The sequence below is a fragment of the Phaethon aethereus genome (assembly GCF_964289735.1).
Source record: "Phaethon aethereus genome assembly, chromosome: 9".
In the NCBI taxonomy this organism is placed as follows: Eukaryota; Metazoa; Chordata; class Aves; order Phaethontiformes; family Phaethontidae; genus Phaethon; species Phaethon aethereus.
Genome location: NC_138585.1, coordinates 20,305,416 through 20,329,598, shown reverse-complemented (window position 1 = coordinate 20,329,598; position 24,183 = coordinate 20,305,416). Strand labels below are relative to the sequence as shown.

Genomic DNA, 24,183 nt, shown 5'->3' with positions numbered 1-24,183 from the left:
GTAATGTAGAGATGTCAGGAAAGTAAAGGAGACTTTTTTCCTAACCAAAACACTGGAATGGATCCTGATAACTGGGTTCTGTTTCTATTTTCTGCAAAAACTGGTGCATAATCTCAGGAAAGACATTTGGAATTTTGATGTCTCATTTTTCCATTTTCAAATGAGGCTATTATTTTCCATTGATTTCCAGGTTTTCCATCTGACAGAAAGACTTTCAAGTCTAGGACTAAAAATAACTGTGGAGGAGGAGAAAATTATTTTCAACTAAAAGTGAATCCACCAAACAACTCTCTCTCCCCCATGCCAGTGGCATTGGCTGAACTTGAATTTTTTCGGTTAAAAAATAAGGATCAAGAAGGTGTATAAACAACCTGATCTATGTGAATACATATATAAATGTGTGCTTGTACATATATATGCATACACACATATCTAAAACTATACATCTCTAAGTAATCATTTCCACAAGGTCCTGTCCAATATACAATATGACAGTGGAATTGGGCAAATCTACAAACCTTCAGCCCAGAGCCCTCTGTATTAGAGTTCCTTTTCCAGCAGGAAAAAGTCCTTTGACCAGACTGCTCTCTCACCTGTGCAGATAAACTGCTAATGAACATTGGTCTAATGATTCCTTCCTGTATTCCTTAGCCATTTCCCAACTCTGGGGATTCCTGGTTGACCAAGAGACCTTAAGAATAGATACATTACAGGGAGAGGGAACCATTAAAAGTTTGAATTTCAGAACTGGAGGATGGAAAAAATTGTGATGCTGTAAATTGTAGTTTTAAGTCTCTGTACAGGAAGGTCACAGTTCACTGCAGTATTAAACTCTGAATGTTTGAGATGCTGACATAGTTAAGTTATTTTCATAACATATTAATTGGGAAGCTGTGTGAAGATTCAGCTGTATGAATCTTTTAACTGATGATCCTGAAAATACCCCTTAAGTAGTTCTTCCAGAATATGAACCGGTAGCCAATGGGACAATTCCTACTTCCCTTTTTATTGGTACTAAATCTACCACATCCTCTTACCTGTGTTGCAGGTGCAAGTTCTAATTCTGACGTTGAATCAGAGTCCAAGGCACTCTTGACATTAGTCAGCTCAGACTGTGATCTGTTTTCTGTGGACCTAGAAATAATGCATTTACATACTCATCACTGCACACTAAGACATGCTGCCTTACGTCTTTCAGGTTTATAAGCACATACTGATTAATTAGGTTATTTCTTCTAACTGAATTGTTTAACTTGCAGTTATCAAAAGTGCCTGGGCCCTTCTCAGTGTTCTCAGTGTTCACTCATCCACTTTTCAGTTGCGTGCAGACAATAGTTAACAAAACAGAGTCAGGCCTGATTCACCAGTAGAGCCCTGCGTATATTGGCCTGAAACAAGTACAATGGAATGAAGATTTTGCCTCTACCACTATGCTTCTATTTCATAGCCAGGCAAAATGAGGTTAGGCAACGACACAAGACTGTACCTGCAGTCAGTGTCTAAGAATCAACCACCACATTACAAGACTTCACCTTGGCATGTGTGCATTTTTGTGCTACAATATCCTAATATTCTCTCTTCCTAGAAAATGAAACCCTGTAGACCAAAATCAAGTTAACTGAGCAAAACTTGTGTAAAGCTCTAAGTTAATGAAAAACCCAGGAAAAGGGTAGGCTAAGATCCAGAGTAAGCATCATTTGGTCAGAAAACTGCTTCTAGTGTATGAAAATGCTAATTACGGTCATGCGTGATGTAGTCAGTGAGTGTTCCTTACTTATCAAGAAGGCAGCAGAATTAATCTACATGAACTGTTCCCAAAGGCAAATTCCAGTTCTTCCTTCATTTACATCCTCTGCAATATTAGTTGAACTGCATGACAGAGTGCTTGGCTTGGATATTTTATCTTGCCTTTTCCAGTTATACAGAGAAATTCTGCCCTCTTGGTAGCAAAACCAAAATACACTGGATATCCAGTGACTGTCAAATCACTGCCAAGTATCCTTTTTTACTCATTTTACTCACATGTTTGTAGTTGGTTTTGGATCACTGCATCCCTCTTTGGAATTCTCACCACCATTTATTTAGTAATTGCACCTGCCACTTTTCACAACATTAAATGTTGCTGACAAAATGTCATTTTATAGTGTACTTGCTTATGATACATTGTCCAAAATGTCTGCTTGAACACATTTAATGTAATCATAACAGATTTAATAATATGACTTGTCATCTAGTAAGCATTTCTTAAAAAGCTGGACTGGAAATATTTTTGTAAGGAAAGCAAGAAGTTGTACCATAAAAGCTCTTTTGATGGAGCTCTAGATGATGAGGATGTTCGCTCTGTAGAAGGGTGAACCTTGCTACTCCTGTCCCCATGAAAATTGACATCATCCCATTTCTCTAGCTGTGTCTGAATATCAACTGGAAAATATGAAAAGAAAATATGACTCTTTTGAAGAAACTACTGCAGAAAATTATATCTCCTCTCCTGAATGTAAGTTATTGAGAAAATGGTGCCATGAAAGACTATATTTTTGTTAAAGTCCTATATAAAGAAATGTTGTGCACCTTTCTAGCTGATACTCTCTGAAAATATTTAGGAATTCACAATATTTTTCTAAACCTGTTAGCATTCATGGTCAGAATGTTGGTGGAGCTTTTGACTTAAAATCAGTGATTTGTGTGTAATTTAGATCCGTTGATAAAACTGTGCTAACTACTTGATAGTTTTGGATATTTTTAATTTCCTAATTGTAGTCAAATTGTAAAAATAAAACTTTTTTATTGACTATCATTTAAAAATGACTGTGTAGGCAACTGATATTATTCAGTCATATGTTGGACTTACTTTGCAAAAATGAGATGTTCAGCTCCTGTTTGAAGATAAAGTTCTCTAAAAGAATTTCTGTGCTGATGAATGGAAAATTTGCTACCTTGGTATAAATTACATTTACCTTGCAAATTTCTCAGTTGCGGTGCAAGTAATTTAGTTTGGATGGAACTAAATTAAATTCACCTTTTCAAAACATCATCTATGGATCATGCTTGGCAGGATATTAAGCTGTGTTTGGGATTTTTGTTCAATCTGTATAAATATAGCTCTTTTGTCAAGAATGGATTTTTTTTTTTCTCTTGTATGCATAGATAAAGCAGTATTTACAAATATAATGTGTATTTCTGACATCTGCAGTTCTGAAAAGGACATCCAGTATGGGCTGCCACTGATTTGTGTCCTTTACCAATTTCTCATGATACCTCTATAGATTTTTCTATGATTTTAGTCGCCCTGACTAAATTATTTTTTGAAAGAATCCTTTCAAAACTTTATTTGTACATTTGGTGACAACTTAATAGGTATAATGGCAAAGGCAAAATGTGGTTACAGTGTTTCAAGTTTAGTGTTTCAATTAGTTTATAATGTGGAACAAATGTTACACTCCCTGCTAAAATGCGGTGCAAGAAAAATCCTGGTGTTGCTCATTATTTTGTGATAGTAGCAAGGAGAAACTTGTGCTAAGCAAGGCTACGTAGTGCTAATATAATAGCTACACTCTTACCTAAATCTAGTGAAGACTTGTCTGAAACTCTGACAGTCTGGACTTTCTGCTCAGTATCCACACTGATAAGGTCAGAATTGTCTGTCTTCTTTCTGTGGGTTGAAGATTTTAAGCCTTCACTTCTTGATGTATTCTCTGATTTCTTTGCTTTGTTTTGGGTTTGTAAGACAGGTTCACTAAGATCCAAGAGATCCAGACCTGTTGATAATACTTAGAGACAAAAATGTTAGAATTCAATGTTGTTTTATTTCAAATAGCTCACTTCAAAAAAAATGTTTTAATTGGCAGAAAAGTATTAGTGTACTTGCATTTGTCTAGAGTGGATGTATATTTCCTGGCTAAAGATGATGACCAGCAAATTCAACTAGTGATTTTAGTTGCTTTACTGGATGCAGTTTAAAAAAAGCTTGGTTTGCATAAAAGGCTTTTCCTCTGAAAATCATAAAAGATATCTTAGGTCTTAAGACTTTGGTCTTACTCCACAGATTTTCTTGTGTAGTGAGGGTTCCCTGTACAACTGAGGCTTTAGATAAGACTTGGTTTAATCTTAGGATTTATCAAGTACTGGTAACAGCTGCTTAGGGCACTACTGTTGTGCCACATGCCATTTAGGAAAGAGTTGAAGAGTAGACAGCTTCCTGGGTGGAATTCTTAGGTCGTAAAAGAATAATGCTATGTTTAGTAAGGGTTTCTACTGTTGTTGCTGTTTGTCTTTTGGGCGATAAATATTGACTATAATTATAAAATCTATTGCTATTTCTATTAAGGACTATATCAGTATAAAAGGCATATTTCCGTCTGAGTTCTTAATTTACAAGTTGCTTTAAGAGTAACATTTAACATTCTTTCGCACATAAAAGATAGAAAAACTCCCTCTTTATCATCAGTTAAATTGTTTTTGACACTTTTGACACAGGGCAGGTGTTTTTGACAGATCAGTTTGTATCTTCTCTTGCAGTCCTTTATCTGGGTTCTTGGTAAATCACTGAATTTCATTGATCTTCACAGAATAAGAATTTTTTTTTATTTATTAAATACATCTAACTGACCACCCAAATCTCATAGATATTCAAGGCAGATATAGGCTCTACAGATACTTACTTTTTTACAACAAGCACTACTCTTAAAACACCTGAAATATTTATATCCATCCCTGTAATATCTTTGGCTATATAAAAGGAAAAAATATTATTTACAACTGTTATTTAATTCAGTGTTCCAGTTTTTGTTATTAGAACTTGCATATTGCTTTAGACACATATTAATTAAATGTGAAGATAATCACCCCAGCTGTCAATTAGACATTTTAATAATTTGCATATATATAGATTTTAATTAAATGGCTTCAAACAAGCCAAGTCATTTTATGAGACAGCAATAGAACACAGTAGTGCTATGCTGATTCTATTGTATCTCAGCTGATCTGCTCAACTGCTTTGATTACCTTTGCACAAATATTGAATTGGAGGAGGCTACTTTCTAAAAACACTTCCAAAGGACAATATGCTTCTTTTAATTGAAAAGGCTTTCAGGATTCACTCTTTGTATTATTTGCTGTACTATCTCACTGCAACACAAAGCAGCTAAGAAATGCGAGAAATCCGTTAGATCCTTTCACTAATAAAGTGTCCAAACTCAGCCTGGATAAACTCTTTTGATCTCTCTTCCCTTTTCTCTGATATCCCATCCAAGTTTTCATTAAAGAAAATTTTTCTAGAGTTAGGAAGGTATCTGGTTAAAACAGGACTAAATGTGGATTAGCCATAGTTAAAACGTTGCAAAAACAAAGATTGAGAATTGGTCGAACTGATATGTACTTCCTGCTAAACTTAAACAAGTTCCCTTTAATTCAAGCCCAGAGAGCTGCTAGAATACAGGTGATTTGGATCACATTGGATTTGCCCTCAAATGTAATGAACAAAGTTTTCTCTAGTAATAAATCAGGCAATTATAATTTAATACCAGCTTGTAATTTTGTGCAAATAGTAACAAATCAGAAAATAACTTGACAAAAAATGTACCGTAATTAAGATAAAACTAAAATTATTTCTCTTTAGTGAGGGATGGTAAAGAATTTTGTTTACCTGCAGTATTTGATGTTACAGGCCTTGCAACAGCTTCTGGTTTAGTTTCACAAAGAAAGTCATCAATGGAGGGGCTCAGAAGGGGTCTGCTTTCTTGTTGCTCATTCACCAGCTAGCAACACAAAAACCCAGTGTCACAGAGTGTTGTTGGGATGCGGAAGTTAAAGAAATAAAACATATTGTTCAGCCTGGAGAAGAGAAGGCTCCGGGGAGACCTTACTGCAGCCTTCCAGTACCTGAAGGGGGCCTACAAGAAAGCCTGAGAGGGACTTTTTACAAGGGCGTGTAGTGACAGGACAAGAGGTAATGGCTTTAAACTGAAGGAGGGTAGATTTAGACTAGATATAAGGAAGAAAATCTTCACTATGAGGGTGGTGAGGCACCGGAACAGGTTGCCCAGGGAATTTGTGGATGATCCATCCCTGGAAGCGTTCAAGGTCAGGCTGGATGGGGTTTTGAGCAACCTGGTCTAGTGGAAAGTGTCCGCGCCCATGGCAGTGGGGTTGGAACTAGATGACCTTTAAGGTCCCTTCCAACCCAAACCAGTCTATGATTCTATGATGTTCTCACAATATCGTGTGCTTTATTTTTGATTGTGAGAGAATAAGATATTGCAATTAGAACATGTACAAATAACTCTGGGCTTAAAATAAAAAAAAAATTTAGTCACTCTTTCGGGGCAAAATTATATTCCAGTTTTACAAATTGCACAAAAATAAAGCAGCAAGGCGATTTTTCCATAGCAGTTATTGCATACTATTGCTTATAGGGCTAAAGAACACAAGGCCTGATGTATCTCCCTTCAAATCAGTGGGTGAAGTTGCCCTTCTCTATTGCCAGGAGACTAAGCAGGGCTTTTTTAATATTTGGAAGTGTTCATTTTTTTCACCAGTAACATGCCTCCCCGCAGAACTTGCACAATACCATTCCATCTAGCAAATATGCATTAGCCCATTAAACAATAACCTGCTGAGACAGGAAACACTTCTCTGCGATACAAAGACATATGAATGACAGTGGATGGAGCCTGGTGAAGGCAGGAACTGCCTGCATGAGTTTTGACTGTGTAAAGACTCATAATACAGTTTTTATCTATGAGCAGTTTTCCCCTTTTTATTGTAATTGCATGAATGCATTGGTTTTCTGCTACCTAAATTAAATCTCTGTATTACAGGCTATTTCATGTATTAGGGATTAAAAAGACAAAACAGTGAAACAGTCTCATAAATAAAAGTCTCCTCTCTGCAATCTGTCTCTGATTGGAGGATCAAGACCTAAGCTGAGCTGGATGTATGTTTGATGGTGTGGCCTGCATTTACTTTAACTTTAACGTGAAAAATGTTTTCCCTCTGTCTGTTACTTTCAGCTGGAGCTATTTCAGCTTTACTTTTATCGTCTCTGCTCTTCTTCTCTCTGTTCCGTTCTCACTCTTTTTCCATTGTTGAATTTTCAAAATTTTCTCTCGGATAGATTTTAACTTTTAAATTTATGATGCTAACATTGACTAAAGCAGGCAAAAAAAAGCTATTTACTCATCCTCATTTAATATTTGTTAATTACTGGCATTTAGCTACTCCAGTAGCAGGATTGCCTCTAAAATTATTACAGCAAAACAACTTAGATTTGCATTTGTTCAGTACTTGATTTTTGTTTTACAAAGTTGCAAGAAAATATTGGAGCTAATGAAATAAAAAAGTCCATTATTTTGATGGGTCAAACATTTAAGCTGGTTCCTAAGGCTGACTGACTGTATAATACATGCACTTATTCATTTGCCCAGGACCTTACAGTTTTGCACTGAAATACCAATTTACATGAGTAACATGGAAGACAGATGAGTGATTGCCTGCCCAACTGTGTGTAGCAGAATGTACAAATGTGGGCACTTAATTTAGAAATCTGGCAATGATACTGTCCCAAACTAATTCTGCATATGCAAAATCTACGCTGCAGATGCACCTTACAGGGAACTCAATCGTGTGGTTTTTGATTGTCCAGGTTGCTATCTCATTCAATGCTCAGAAGTTACTTGCTTAATTTGGTAAATCTCAACACTTGATTGGAAACTGCATTTATACCACCTGCACACCTTTGATTTCCATTAAAGGTGGCTCTACAGTACCCACATTATCTCCAGGTCTATACTTTTACCTAATACTGATATTTTAGACTTAAGAGGACCTTACTTTTCTTCTGATTTGGTGACAGTCCTTACTATTTGCTATTGGTGAAAAAATGAAGGTGGGTGCCTAGTTAATTCTTGTCCAAATTGCTTTTAATATTTTTGAAGCTTCTTTATGATCAACTCCAGCTATCAGCAAAAATCGCTTGAATAAATTTTTCTTTTTTCATTTACACATCCCATTCTAGGAACTAGCATCAGTAATAGCTGCTGCACTTTTGCAACAAGTTGTGTATTTGGGTGAACATAGCATTTAGTAGAATGTGCTGTGATGTACTAAAGCATAAAGAAAGCATCATAGCATAAAAAAAAGTCCTACACCATTTGGAGGGGGAGAGGAGGGAAGAAAGAAGAGATTCTGTAGGAATTACTGTAAATGTAAAAACTTCATAGGAAATACCCTGTTTCTGTATCTATAAGAGTGTATCAGTAGGGTACATTACCACATCAGGTTTGGATGCTTATTAAGTTTCCCATTACCTTTCATGGAAATTTTCTTGAATAGGAAAGAATGGGAGAAGGAGGGAATGAAGGACTATGAGGACCAAGACAGCCAAGATCACTCACTGGAGACAGTGAAGAATAGAAAAGCTGAAGACCAACCAGAAAGGCAATTTATTGCCCAAACCTGTTGCAGGGGTAAGAGGATAAACTCTGGGAAGACCAGCAATATTTCTGAGAAAGGAGTCATGGAGGGGAAGGAGACTAGAATCAACAAAGATCTAATTTCTCCAAGGTTCAACTGGAGTATGAAGTAGCAGATGTCTGGCAAATATTTTTTTCTTTCCAAAGCTAGTTATCACATCCCTAGTAAGTTATTTATTATGTTGTTTATATAAGGAAGACCTGCTCATCAGCAGGCCTTCATTAGTTTGACACCAGCAGTGTATTGTCCAAAGTCCCTTGATAAATTGTACCACCAAACTGAAAGATTGATGGTAACATCCACTTCTTCATAATCAATTTTGCCAGAAAACACCAAGATTTAATTTTTAAGTTGTGTCTTCTTTCTGCTGCATTTGCAGCATTTTTGTTTAATTAGAAAACAATTATGTTCCTCTTTTCTGACTCTCTTACTTTGTGAACATACACACTAAATTCATCAGAGATGGGCCATCCAAATGATAGAACACATTTTATAGGGAGACTAAAAGAGTTTGACTTACTTAGGCTAATGAAATGAAGATTGAGTAGGAATATAATTATTCTTCATGTATACGTAAAGGGAAAGTGGTTAGATGACACTGGAGGGGGAAAGTTATTCCAGCTGTAGAGAAAGGCTGGCATGACAACAAAGACGTCTAAACAGGCCATGAACAGATTTGGTCTGGGAATTAAAAGAATCTTCCTATCACAGCAGTGAAGTGTCTGGACAGTATTTTTTAGGGTAGGGGGACAAAAAACCTAACTATTTAAAATGGCTTCTGACACGTTTTCTACATGGCTGTTTATGGTGTGACTGCTTTTGAGAAGTGGACTGTGGCCCAGAGGATCCGTCCCAGTCCTGTGCTGCCATGACTAAGGACTGGAAGCTGTAGGAGTGTCTTATTAAAAGGATTGTTCCTGTGAAAAATAATTTGCTTTCAACTGAAATTATCTGGGTCAAAACAGATAGCAAATACATGATCAAGTCTACTAATTCTCAATAAATAAGAACTACCTATGTATAGCAATAGAAGATAATAGAAAAATAGGTTTTTGATGTGAAGCAGGCATTTCATGATGAACCAAACCTTAAAAGGTTAAAGAGTGCCATGAGCTGATATTTTTGCTGTAGGTAAGCTGGCGGTGGGGTAGGTTTCTGACATTACTGTGTATGCAGTGCCACTTGGTGAGTCCTAGGTCTCACGCTTTGAATTCCATTTTGCTGCCTCATATATTGTACCAAATTTATCCCTAGCTTAACTCTGCTCAAGTTATTAGAGTTATATCAGGCATGAATTTGGAGTAATGCTATAAAACATTCATGAGATGAAAACTATTATCTATATTAAAGTAATAATTTATGGTTCTCGAGCACCTTTCAGGGTGAATATCACAGAATGCTTTAAAACATTCATGAATCAAGCCTGGCACCGCTGCAGAGATGAGAAGTATTATCTCTATGTTGCAGACAAGAGAGGCAAAGTGAAATCAAGCAAGCGGCCCAGCATCACCCGGTGCTGGAGGAAGCGACGCTGGGAGCAGGAGCCAGGCAGCTGGCGCTGCGCCGCTGCACAGTATTTACGCGTATTTGTACACACGACAAGCTACATAGACTCAGCCTGTGAAACTGTCGATTTCTCAGTACTAATTTAGCCGGTGAGTGCGATAAGTTCTCATAGTGTCTCTAAGAACTTTATTTTTCTTATAAAATCTATTTCAATTAGAGAAAAAAACCACACACTCCTTTAACTGAAGGATATAAAAAAATCTGTGGAGGATGATACTCCCTATTACTAATACACCTGAAGAGACTCATTTATAGTATTAAATACTCCTAAATTCAAATTAATTTTCTGTCACTGACTACTGCTGTCGGACAGCATCACAGAAAAAGGTACTTTTTCTCACCCCAGTACTGCTTTTGACTTTTTTGTTCCAAAAAGCATATGTGAGGGCTTCTTTGTACTTTGAGAGAGTAAAAAGTATCATCTGATGGCTGATATCAGTCCCATTGCTTAAATACATGCACAGTGAGGATAATTTAGCAGAGATCTGAGACCAGGTGCAGAGACAGGATCAGGCTGTGGCAGTGGCTGTGCTGGAGGCCATGTCTGCCATATTGTCCCTCAGAGCAGGCTGGGCAGTCCTGCAGCCCAGCACACTGAGGGGAATCACCTGGTCTCCATTTTCTGTGCCCTGTCACCCGCCTCATCCCCAGCTGTCTGCATTTATTCAGCTGATGTAGTTTATTACTTGCAGCTGCCTTTATGAATGAGTTTTCCTTTCCCTAGTGTTCTGGGTTGGCTAGTGGTCTTCATGCTGCCTCTTAGAGCTGCTGTGAGAGGAGGAAGGAGATGGTGGCTTGTGCTGATTCCCTCTCTGGGTGATCCTCAGGCCTGAAGGGTAAGTGGGAACCCAATGTAATGGTGCTGGTTTGGGGTCAAAAATATCCTACCCTAGATGGGCCTCGGCATGGGTGTGCTGGGGCAGGAGGGGAGATGTTGCTGTGGAAGAGGCTCAGGGCTGGCCCCCTGAAAGGGAGCTGTGGCCATAAAGGGTTTCTTCCCTCTAGCTACTATCCAGCCTCATCTCAGCTCCCCTCAGTCACCCACCCAGCACCTCTTCCTCTGTCCTGCCATCACCCCTAAATCATCCCAGGCCTTATTTTCTCCCCTTGCCCCTGCAGAAGTGCCCTGTCTGGTAAAACACTGTCCTGAAGCCTCAGCCCCAGGGCCTCTCCTCAGGCCTGATGCTGCCCTAGGGAGCCCGCATGGGGCAGAGCCAGTGCCCAGCTGCTGCTATGGGGGCAGCTCTGGAAGTAAAAACTTGTTTTGGGCTCATTTTCAGGGCCTTTGGCTTATGGTTTTGATGCAGGTGCCTCTTGCCATGCTGGTCAGTGGTGGTGTGTTTTACTGTGCCAGTGACAATGTGAGACTGTGTATGTATACATACAGCAACTGCTACGGCTTTGGGTTTGCTTTGCTCCCTGTCTACACTTTATTTTGTGGTGAGAGAGTTATGAAATAGCTAGGGAGTTGCCTGATTTAAAAAAAAAAAAAGGATGGGTGGGCAGTTGACAGGGCTCTGTTCTGAAAAGTTTCCACGGAGCAGCTTAGTTTGGCCTTAAGGTAGAGGGAGCTGGAGCTCAGCTGGTGCTCAGGGGAACAGCTGAGAGGACCAGCTTCTTACCTAGTGTGACATTTACAGTTGACAATGTTCACCTGCACAACCTGCCCTGCTCATGGCTACAAGTGCTTTGTCTGCTTTCTCTTAGGGTGCTGGGCCTAAGCTGTGGGAGTGCTGGAGTGCACTGAGGCTGTCAGTAAGGTATGGTCCTGACATCCTGTTTTATACACTCTTTTGCTATATTCCTGATCTTGATCTGCTTGTAGTGCACAATGCACGAGTGTTTTGTTTCTTTTTTTTTAATGTTTGTAGGGCATAACATAATGCTAGTCTTTAAGATAAATTATTTGGAACCTAAATTGGGGGGTTCCAGTCAGGCATAGGCAGCTAATTAGCACCTATGTTTTGAGCACACAGTGAACTAGTTCTCTTAAATTAAGTGCCTAAATTCCCCTCCATGTTCAACAGGGAGAGAAATGCCTAGAAAAGCAACTCTCGAGGGAGACCCTGCCTGCCTAATTTAGGCTGTACCTCAGGAGGTTCTCAAAGGCACCTAGCTTTCCCACTGGCTATATATGGAACTTGGTTCAATATATGCCTGGTCCAATAGGCACCTAAAATTTAGATGTAATTAGTTATCCAAGTTACTTGGATTGGATTCTACCCATTTTGTCACTTGAGGCTGATTGAATTACTCAAGGCACTAATTTAGGAAGCCTCAAACTACTAAAGGGTAATCCCTTCTACAGTTCAGCAGCAAAGCTGCTCCTGGACACTTACGCCTTTTGCTGTACTGCCCACTCAGTTTGCTGGTGTCTCACTGGGTGGTGTGGTTGGGCTGTTGATTGCATCAGTGAAATGGCCGGACCTAGAAAGCCTGGCGTGTGGTAATGAGCATGGGAGAAAGACCTTTTAACTCAAATTTTCTATTGAAGAAACTTCTCTGCTGCTTGGGTGAGACTGGACAAATAGGTGAAGGAGTCTGATTAATTTGGGTAGTTTGTGTTACACTGTTCTTCTAACTTAACCAGAGGCGTGTACTAAGGCATTGACTAACTTCAATCACTAATTGTATGATACATAGCAATGGTTTCTTGATAGATAGGTTCTCTGCATACGTTTGGCACATCATGGTCTTTGGTGGCACTCACTAGGGTAAGAGGAAACAAGTGAATTAATTTCTACTAACTAGCTATTTCTAAAAACTGATAAATGGGAACCACAACTAGAAATTGAAGTTAGTGTTCTCTAAAGCATAACTGGAACTACTGGCTTGACAGTTGTGTCTATGGAACATTATCTTGGTGGGATAAGAACTGGAAGACTTCCTTTTCTGCTCACTGAGGGACATTTGGAAAGGGAACTCCTGAAAAAATCACTAGCCTCGTGCTAAAAGATCAAAGTGCATGAGTTAAGTTTTTCTTCACCCACTTTTCTAGCATGTTTATAAATATTTCATAATCAAAATTATAACCTCACACACCTTCTTTATTATTGTATAGTAAGTGTGGTCATTACTTGACTTTTTGCATCATCCTTGTGCCTGGGTCATACTAACTTTTTCTCTGTCACCCTAGTGTGAATTTATGTCCCAACAAAACTGACATGCCAGCCAAATATTTGTTTTTCACAAGAACAGAGAATCAATTTACAGGACACACAGTATAGCTGACTTCCACCTAATGTGAATTGCGGGAAGCTCTAAAACTGAGACAAACTCATTTCACTCTCCTGCAAAGAGCAGTTTGGTGTTGCTGCTTCTCTGAAGACTAGTCGAGCTCGGCAGGTGATAACTGGTACTCTGTTGCTAAGTAGCAGGAAGTGTGTGGAGTGGTCTGTGAATCAGAGGTGACAATATCTTACCTGAAATCACACAAGCCAAGTGACTTCCTGGGGCTTAATGCAAACAATGGACGGAGGGCTTGTGTGAAGTCAGAGAAGCTGTGGGAGGATTACTATAGGTGCCGTGTTGGATATTTAAATTCACGTGTTAGCTGCACTGTTTAAAACCTATGCTTGGTGTGTAAATTGGTAAATGATAACACACTTATGCTGCGCCTTCATAAACATCAGTTGCATTGCTGAGTACTAACTCTTGCTGTGATTGCTGTGCCACGGTAGCATCCTATCTGTGTTCATAAGTGCTGACCTATACAAGTTATGGTGTATGGTTGCAAGGTAGAACTAAATATCTCTCAGTTCACCATCTCCTTCCTTCTGTTCCTCTTGATCTGGCTGAAGGAAACTAAACATGGCAACTGTAGTTGTATCTGTCTCCTGCATTTTGGCTTTGCTCCAGCAAAGCACTTAAGCCTGTCCCGCAAAACTCAAGGTTAAGCATGTGTTTAACTGTCTTGCTGGATCAAGGGGGAAGGGGAGGAAAGTTGCTCTTGTATATTGAGTGTGACTGACAATTTGGCCTTTACTACCCACATAAAAATGTTATTTACTGTACATCTGTCTGCTGCATTAATATCAGTATGGTCTATGCACTTTTTAAGTAAAGGAAGCTGTTTACTAAAATGGAGCGTTTCCCTTTCCTGAGTGTTAGATTTTATTTATTTTCTCTCCCTCAGTGATGCATTGTCTCTGTTGTGTTACCCTGGAATTTGTGTTTTAGCCTCTCCCCTTCCCCATGTCACTATCTGAACTGAGAACTAATCTATAACAGTGATCAAAGACAAAATTAACTCATCGTAGATGCTTAGAGATCCCTGATGGAATATAGTCACTAAGAAATTACAAAATGTTCCTTTAAAGAAATTATTTACGTAATGTTAGTTTACGGAAGTACCTAGTCTGTGCTCCTAAAATGGCCTGCTGGTTAATTGAGGGATTAACAAATTTGACAGATAAGATGAGTAAATGCAGCTTAAGAAGATCTTGTAGAACAGGAAGGCTACAGAATCCAAAGTTATCTGTTCAGAAAGCTCTGAAGAAACTTATACTGTGGGAGGAGGCAGAAGTGTCGTAGTATCTACAGGGAAAAAATGGTAACTCATGATGCTAGATTTTGGTTTCTGTATTGTTCATTGAAACTACTTTTTGTGTGGCAACTCCAGCTGAAGAGGACATCAGACTGAGAACCACAGTTCTCAAATGCTTTTAAATAAGATGCAGAGGACAGAACCTAGGGAGGTTCTGTTTCACCCACGTTGCAGGTATCACATTTGTACTCTTGCAGCATCTCTGGGGGCAACTATGATGATTGCTTACAAAGTATTAGAGAAGTGTTTACTTTCAACTCATGAAAAACATTAAAGACTGCCAGCATAGGAAACTGAGGTGGATGTACAAATTCTTTGCAAACCACCAGTGATTCACAGATAAATTCAAGAGTTTCAGCAGTGGTGGATTGTATACAGCCTCATGCACTATTCAGAGTACGGTACATGATCAAATGTCAATTTAGATGGAAGATGTAAAACTGCTGCTTTTTAAGACAAAATCTTCATGTTATAGCAGCATGAAGACTGTAAAGATGAAGATGAGAGAATTAACAATATCAAATATATCATGGCCTCTCAGGGAATTTAATTTTTGTAAAGCTTATGCCGTTCCTACTGATCTTCAACTGTGTTGAAAATGCCCTTTGTTCATTTCCCATGCAACAAAATTCATCTTCTACTGTACCCTTGCTGTATCTTTGCATATAGGCTGTAACTACTTTGAAACCACACAGATTTTTCGTACACTTTCTGTGGATTTTTTCTTTTAAAACAGAGTTCTGTAGCATACCTAGAATAAAGCTGTGGTTTTGGATGCTTTACTGTGGGCAGTTGTAGGAACCAAGCCATCATTTCCTGTGAAGTTATATAGCCTTTCTCTGTGGGGATCTGTTGTGGTGTGTGTGTTTGCTTTGAAATGTTTTTTTTCAGATTGAAAAGCTGGAAACTTGAAAGCTGTTTGAATTTTTTTAGACTTGCAATTCAGTAGAAGAGTCTCACTGTACAAGCAACGAGTTCATTGAATATAGAACAGCTGTAGTACATGGCTTGCTTGTTAAAAGACTATTTGTTAAAGTATTCTTTAACAGGATCGTATATTTTTAGATAGAGTATTCATGAATGAAAACCCAATGAATTTCTGGAAATTAATTCCTATTAATAATTCATATAAAAACAGTGTTAAACTGACATAATATATTATTTACAAAAAAGTATTTTTCCAAATCTTTCAGTGCTTATGGAATGGTAAGGAATTTAAAAATGTATGAAACAGTATATTTAATTTTTTATTTTATGAAAAAATTACACCACCAATTCCCATGGTGACTTCAAATTAAAACTGTTATTTCATGGAAAAATGTATTTAATTTAGGTGACAGACAGATCTGTATAACTTAAGGCAAGCAGCCAATTTATGACTTTTAAGCATATTGTCAAGGCAACTTTATTATACTCATGAGAATATTTCTACTGAAATTATGCATGCTGCCCTAAAAGAAATAATTGTGAGCAATATTTAACTTAGAGGTAAAGAATTGATATTTGTACTGCTAAGCATGCATTTATGCATTTTCTATTTTTTTACTCTTCTTACATTTACCCTGTATTAATAATAGATGAAAAAGAGTTACCAACAGGACTTAAGAAGTGTCCCCCACTAATTGATTCAAAACTTCTGTAATAAATCAAATGAGACAGATTTGAGATGTATGGAAAATACTGCTAATGAATTTATCATAGATCCTTTAAAAAGAAAAGAAAAATACAATTTCAAGTCCAGTCATCCTAAGATCAGTGAAGAAATTGCCACTGTTCTCAAAGGGCAGATGGGAATGTACAGTGAATTATGGTAGTCCAAACTTATTGTCATCTAAATCTGGCATGATTTTTGCCTTTTTTGACATTAATGTATATCAATTAGTTAAAGTTCAGTTAATTCTGGTTTAGATTGGTATAAAAGAGAGGTTAATTACATGAACTTTCTGTCATTCTGTTAGAATGTTATTAAATAAATATTTATGGCATGGGCTATAAGTCAATGTAAGTCTAATGCTAAGAAGCTTAGAATGAACATGATTGATTCAAATGGGCCGGTTCACTTGTATATGGAAAACTGATTATGCAATCAAATTGATGTAGTGAGCTCTTGATACACACATCAGAAAATCTACTAACTAATATTCAGCTCCCAGTGCTGTTATCTTTACTCTGTTTCCTTTAAAAAGTTGAAAGGAAGCATTCAAAAGATCTCTTATCAGGGTTTAAAAACAAACAAACAACCACCAAAAAAAACCAAACCCCAAAAAGCCCAACCAACTAAGAAAAAAAAATCAGTGGGATTTAAGCAGTGGAAGTGTTTGAGTATTTTACTCATAAACCCTTGAGCAAATATAAATGTGCTTGGGTCAGCAAATGGCATGCAAATGAAATTCACTTCAAAAAATAATAATAAAAAGTGTTCCTACTCTGAATGGTAATTAATATCTTAGACTATAAAAAAGTCTTAAGCATCTGGTGGAGTTAATTGGGGTGTAGTCATGTAACTTTTTTCGTAACTTGTGTGTTGTAGCCTGAATTTTTCATGGGATAGGATGAATTTTGGCATGTTTCTTTTAATGTAATTTCAACTCTTTAAACGACTTCTTTCCAGTTCAAATTCTAAAACTAAGTGCTTTGTAGGCTAACTTCTTAAATTATAAGTAATCAATATTAAACTTGTACTCTGAGCAATGTCTGTGTAGTTCCTGTAAATTCCAAGTAGGCAGCTCCCATATTTTTCAGTTGTAAACAGGGATAGCTTTCAAAATATACTTTGCATTTCTTCCTATTGGTGAATCTTTCAGAGAGTCCCGTTTTTGTTCCATATAATACCAGAGTATATTTGGCACAGGATCATCTTAGAAATAAGACCTGCAGGAGGTGATTCATGTCCATTATCTTGATAGGGATCCTACCATCACGAGCTTTCCAATTTATGTACTCTAATGAAGAATCTAAATTGAGTGTAATGAATCTGGGACAAATAACTCTTGTGACACTGAGATTTGTTTGTTTAAAATCAGATTGACAAGGCATTTAAGCATGCGGGGTTTTTACTGCTCAATAAAGCAGTTAATCATATTTTCAGTGTTTAAGTGTGGATTGAAGTACTCTATTGAATTGCATCCTTTGAAGTTCACTGACCTGTAGTAAATTGGGAATTTCATAGCTGACTGTACAATTAAACTTTGACTCCAAGGATATTTAGGTTTAAATTTCTCATTAGAAAGTAATTCTGACGTGAGCTTTTTTCTCCTATAAAATGCAAAGTAGCTGTGAAGAGGTTAAACAAAAACTTTATTTTGGAATTCAAATGAAAATTTTATGCATGATTCTTATTTATTTCTCTGCTTCAGTCAGCAGTATATTTGCTTGTTGCTTAACTTCTAGTTAATCTTTGAATCTTTAGCAAACTCTTTCACTTTTTGTAGGTTCTATTCATGTGAAAAATACCTTTTTTCATTTGTTCCAGTCTCTTCTGAATTATCTTTTAAAAGATAAAGGGAGACGGCAACATAGCATAGAGTTACGTTCTACAAAATCCCATTAGTACTGAAAGCTCACTCTGCTTGAAGTATCAAATCTGGCAAATCCTGAATGCTTTCTCACACTAATAAAATTACTTTTATTGGAAGTAATTGAGATAGAATCACAAAAAATAGATACTGAAAGGCCTATTCAATTATGAAGAATACCCCTCTGCTTGTTGTAGTATACCCATTACTGCTGGAATGATGGTCAAGATTCTGAGCTGCCATATATTGGCGTAGCCCCACTGGAGTCTGCAGTACTTTTTTGGTTCATGTTATTTGAAGACTTGCATCCAGATCTGACAATATGAAAGAATAACTGATGATATAAAATAATCTGTGAATTGGAAACGTCAGCAAAATTTAATTCACAGTATTTATGTCAACGAATAAGTGTCACAATTTACAAGCAGGGCTTTGCTAGGAGTAACAGTAGTAACTGTAAAATGTGAATGTGTATCTGACTTGTTCTGTGTTGGATGTTTTTAATGTTTTCCAGAGGAAGGGAGCAAAGAGGCATCTCTTAAAATATAAATTCAGGGGCCTCCCTACATTATCACTATTTCAAAATAGTGATAGAATAGCGTTTAGTCTGTGTATCAGATTCCACTTAACGCTTACTGCAGAGTCTGCTTCCACAGTCAGACATGATTAATCCTCCATTCATCAAAGTTTTTGGAAATGGGAGATTTTACTTTTTTTTTTTATGTTTAGAAAAGCCAATAATCCTCTATCTGGGCTTGATCCTTCCATTTTACTTGCAGGTTTCTTGCTTAGTTGTAGGAATGGGGCAATGTAGATAGCTAATGTATATAATTGCTGCTTAAGATATACAGGTGCCCATACTGGCTTCAGCAGTGGTGATAACTTTGAAAAGATCAGGCCTTGTTCTCATGACCCTGTTTGATCTGGCTTGGGAAACTTGTTTGCAGCCAATTTGGAAGTGGCACGTTTCACCCTGTGAGCAGCAACCACATCCATCTGTTTCATCATGTAAAGAGTGGGGACAAACACTTCGATGGTGATGGCGAAATGTATATTGCAATATAGCGGTGCGTTATTCTGAACGAGACGTTTACACAGACACAGTAAAGAGGAAGCATCTCAAAACAACATTGCAGCCAGACAATTAGGATGCAAATGATGTATGCAATATGGTCACATAACTGCACATCACACATACATGATGCAGAGATGGCTATGGAAAATACTCACTTTTTCACTTGATTCTGTTTCCTTTTGGCTTCTGCACCCCTTTGGTGCATAGCAGGGAAGTAGGTATTTGTGTTTAGTGGAAGAAATTACACTGACTAACAGACAGAAGCATTTTACTCAAAGTTATCATAGACTATTGCTGAATAGACTGACAGACAACACTACAAATGGTGCATTAAACATTAAATGAACCCAGGCTGAACTCCTGGCCCTGTTGAAGCCAATGGAAGTTTTACACTTTTGGGGGGGGGCGGGGAGGTGGGTGTGGGAAGTAAGGGGGGCAGCATTTTATGCTGGTTTCTAATTGTTTGTTAATCGCTTCGTAGAGAATTAGGCATGATGCCTTAAACAGAATTGTTTTCCTTTGTGCAATTACTTCATAGACATTAGAGTTCACCACAAGCAAAGTATGGTGTTCAACAGAGGCTGAGGAGTGGATTGCCAGTCCTAGTTTCCAAAGTAGTAGATGATATTTCTACAATGTATGTGTGTTAGTGCAGCACATCTGTGATGCTCTGCAGAGAAGTATGTGCTGGCCTTGGGTGCATCTTAAATACTTTCAAAAAGTACAGTAGCTGTTATCCTAAAAAGTGAAAGGAATAAAATAGGATTGTGGATTTAGTTATTCTTATGTGAAAGCCTTCAACAATATGGTAAGATTCTTCCATTAAACCTCCTGTTAAGTAGGAATAGTTTGGTGCGCTAAATATTAACAGTAAGCTGAAGGCGCTTGCTTGGGGAACAAATTCTTGTATGTGAGGGACTAAAACGTGCTCTTGTAGTGAGATGGAAGTGGTGTGTGTTACGGCGGTGTTCAGTCACTGTCTTCAATAAACTAACGAAACCACCAAAGGCTTGATGGGTGCTCCAAGGGGTAAGGTTTAGTGTGATGATGTTACGTCTGTCCTTCGGCTGAAGTTGTAGAAATGTAAAGCAATGGGGTGTGCAGGGTGAGGTGTTCTGCCTTGGACCAGGAGTGGAATCCCCACGGGAGTTTGGGCATGGGATTGAGACACTGGACGTGATACTGCTGTGAAGTGCTCGTTTGTTATTTTAGATGCACATTGAATATTTGTATTTTACATAGGGCAATGCAAATAAACGTTTTTGGTGTGCCTATTGACGGTGTGAATTATAACTGGTTTTAACTTGGTTTTAAATAACCTTCTGGTAACTGATGTATACTGTACTTTCTGCAAATCCCTTTATTTGAGGGAAAAAAAAGCATTTTTGTTTAGATTTTTGTCAAAACATCTAACCCCCCGAGCGATTACATCGTTCGCCCCACGCTGTTTCCCCCTGACAGCGAGGGCACGCGACGACGCTGGCGGCGACCCACCCGCACCCAGAAGCGGGCGGCGTGCGGCCGGGGCGGGCCCTGCGGGCTGCCGCCCCGCCCCGGGGGCGGGGCCTTCGCGTCTCCCGCGCTGCGTCCGCGGCCTCCTCAGAGCCCCGCGCTCCGCCCACCTGTGATGTCATAGTAAGGAGGGGCTTTTCTTCTGCAGACTCCTCCCTCGGAATCTCCTTCATCACCATGGCAACAGCCTTATCTGCCGCCCTAGAGCCTTTCCCCTACAACAAGCGAAATCAACAATGGCGCCAGTCAGCAGCGAGCCGGGCAGCACCCGCTTCCCCACAGCACACCCCAGCACCACCCGGGCGTTAAACTGACGGCGCTTACGGCTGGAAGCAAAGCTTGGTTGAAAGTAGAATACACAGACACTGGTTAAAAATACTAGTAAATTATCTGGGAAGCTGGTGGCTAGCAGCACGGCTGGGGTCTAGCTGCAGCCTCGTTACCTGTTAGAGTTGCCCCATTGAAGCCAACAGGAATATGACACTGCCTTGCTGGGGCAGGGCTGGCTGGAAGTACTCCAGTGCGGATGGAAGGATTTGGACCTTTTGCAGGATAAAATCTCCACGGGACTAAGGTCTGTAGGTTCAGCCCCTTGATTTAATTTTAGTTATCCAAAAGTTTATATCTGAAATATCTGGGTTTTGCTTAAAAATAGGAACAAGCTGATTTTGCAAATAAAGTGTGGATTCTGGTAGTTCACTGAGGCAAACTCTCACTGAAATTTCAAAGTATAACCTGTAGGGCTGGGCCCGTGGTGTTAATTGCTTAATTAAATTAAGCAAACTTAATTGCTTTTAAAAAAATGTTGCTAAACATCATATAAACACTTAGTGTTTTGCTAACAGAATATACGGAGCCAAATTCTGCCATCATAGGCATTGCTACAGTTCTCCCAGAAAAGGCCACTGTTGTTGAGATTACTGTAAGGACTTCTTTAAACTTAACTTTTCTTAAAATTCACTTAATATATTGTAACTGTTCAAGACAAAGTTAACACACCTTAACAATATTTAATTCTAATATTTTAGCCAAACAAAAAATGCACTAACATTGTGCCATACTCTCTTTGAAGCCATACCCTTTGTTTTGAAAGGGTATTTATTTGAGTTCACATGGATTTCTGTATTTTGATTTCATACTCTCGTGAGTGATGGAGAAAGTCTGAGCACACACATAAAGCATAGCAGCAGAACTGTATTATGCTAGTGACCCTGGGCATGTCCTTACTGTTACAAAGCTCCCATTGATTTCCATGGAACCTTTAGCTGTGCAAAGACTGCAGGATCTGGCTCCATAAAAGCAACATTTTACACTAGACTTAATTACATTTAAATACTTAAAGGTCTATTAACAGAATGGGTTCTTTACTACCACATCATATACTAGAATTACTTTCACTAGCACTGTATTCTGTGTCCAACTAAAAACCCAACACTATTGCTTATACTGAACTATAGGTTGTTTCAGAAATGTTTCGTCAGTCGCAGGTAAAAACATTGCATTCTCTTGCTGGTTTTGAACAGATTTTATTAATTGTCAGGTCAATGTTAGGTTAGTTAGCTTGTGCAACACATTACAGTTACCCTACAGAGAGTTCTTTGCATGCTGCAAGAAATTCTCAAGCAGAAGTGTCATAAATTATAAGCATGCTGGGTTTGTGCTGCCTTTGATACCCAAAGAATTGCAAAGTCATTGTAACATTAAATATGTTGAATTCAATGAGAATTACTTCTAATTGGTAAGCATATCAAAGGATCTTGGCCAATTACATACTTACTCTGTTCATGATTCATATGACTTATTTCAGGTCTATGAAGTTTGTTTCTAGTATGACATGTGGAGCTATCGTTAGCTAGCGCTAATAGCATGCTATTTGGTCGTTATGAATGTAGTCCTTTTGTGCTGAGTGCTAGACCAAAATAGTTTATCAGCTAAAAGGGATGCATTGGAAAGCATGCAGTGCTTTTTATTTCTTGCAGAGTAAAAACCCACCAAAGCAAAGGTCAGGTCACTTTTTTGAAGACAGAGCCACTTTTTCTTCAAGGTTTCACCTACTGCCTGAAAAGAGTCATGATATTTATATTAGTGCCTGCTGTTAACCTTTCATAAACATAACTCTGCAAAACCCTGGGAGTGGCTGATACCATATATAACCTGTCTCATCAGTTCAAAGTGGCTATAGTACAGTGTGGAATAGTAACTTGATGAATACCTCGGTGCTGGTTTTTATGAGCAGACTTTGTATATTTGCTAGTCAAAGCAAGTGGTTTGATACTACTTTTTTATTAGGTCTTTCTTTTAGCTTTCCTAAAAGACCTACATGTAAGTAAAGTTGATTTATTTCTGGCTACTCGACCTTTGGTATGAAAAACATTATTCTGAAACTAGAATTTGGTATGCAATTTCCTGCATACCAGAGAGAGAGCCACTGCAGTGAAGTAGCTTAAATTCAATTGGAAGTGACCAATTCATTGGAAAAATCCATGTTTTTTTAATTCTGACTAAAAATACATTTTATTGTCCAATGTAAGGTATGCAAGCTTGAAAATTTTGGTCTCTGTATTCACTGTCATGAATACTATCACATTTAATCCTTGCCTTTGAAGTGATTGGGCAGAAGAATTGGAGAGGAATAAAAATAGTTTGTCTGTGACCAGGACAACCATGTTACTGTTGTGAACTGCAGCTGAAATTATAATCTCTAGCACATTTATTGCAATAACTATTGAAGGAGTGTTCTTTAAAAAAAAAAAAAGTTGCTATTTACTTGGCCTCCTTCAATGTTAAGTGTTGTTTCTTAATGTTTTGACTTGCTGTACTTATTTATCTGCTACAGTAGCTTACTGCACAAACCCTGTCAGTATGTAACAGCTGATCTTGCACTTGCCAGGTCTTTAAAATGAACAGTTTGTTGATAGCACAGATTTGCAAGTTATTTTGTCATGTAAACAACAGTTTAATAATTTAGTAAATTAATTTCATCATTCTATTTGTCTGCAATATATAGATGGAAACTATTATGATGCAGAGCATGACAACCTATGTATAATCAAGACAAACATGAATTGATGAAGGAAAAATATATTATTTGTTTTCATAGAACCTACTGCTCAAGAAAAACTAGGGAACATGACAGTATTTCATTATTTAATACACTTAAAATGGAGCAGTTCCTTCAGGTGATGTCTCAAGAGCAAAATAAGGAGTAGAGTTCAGAGTATTCCCATGAGGCTAAATATTTATAATAGAATTGGGTTCAAAACTTAATAACGGTTTCTCTAGGTTTATCCTTTGGGATCAGATAATGGATAGTAATAGACAGTTCCAAAGGGCTATGCTGATTTGGCAGGATTGTGTAAGGAAATACTCTTATTTTTTGTAGCTGCTGTTTTTGAATAGTTCCGAATAAAATTTTGTACAAGTCACACTATTTATGTGTGGTACTCAGTAGTGAGTATTTAATTAAGCTACCGTAAGAGCGTATTAATGGAAATTTCTAG

General features: G+C 38.1%; 1 protein-coding gene across 3 annotated transcripts in view; it reads right to left on the bottom strand.

Moving 5' to 3' along the window:
• Positions 1–20,877, bottom strand: part of PEX5L (peroxisomal biogenesis factor 5 like) — a gene marked incomplete at its 3' end in the record, with an annotated part of 39,738 nt that extends 18,861 nt beyond the window's left edge. The window contains exons 1-6 of one of the 3 annotated variants that reach the window (XM_082003484.1): positions 20,794–20,877; positions 19,327–19,365; positions 5,642–5,753; positions 3,558–3,767; positions 2,295–2,421; positions 1,038–1,134 (exon numbers count right to left, since the gene is read on the bottom strand). In XM_082003484.1, coding sequence (XP_081859610.1) covers positions 1,038–1,134; positions 2,295–2,421; positions 3,558–3,767; positions 5,642–5,753; positions 19,327–19,365; positions 20,794–20,862 — 654 coding nt within the window. In that variant the 5' untranslated portion in view covers positions 20,863–20,877. The remainder of the gene's footprint in view (positions 1–1,037; positions 1,135–2,294; positions 2,422–3,557; positions 3,768–5,641; positions 5,754–19,326; positions 19,366–20,793) is intronic. The other 2 variants (XM_082003485.1, XM_082003486.1) reach the window with 2 other exon arrangements.
• Between the last annotated feature and the right edge of the window lie 3,306 nt (positions 20,878–24,183).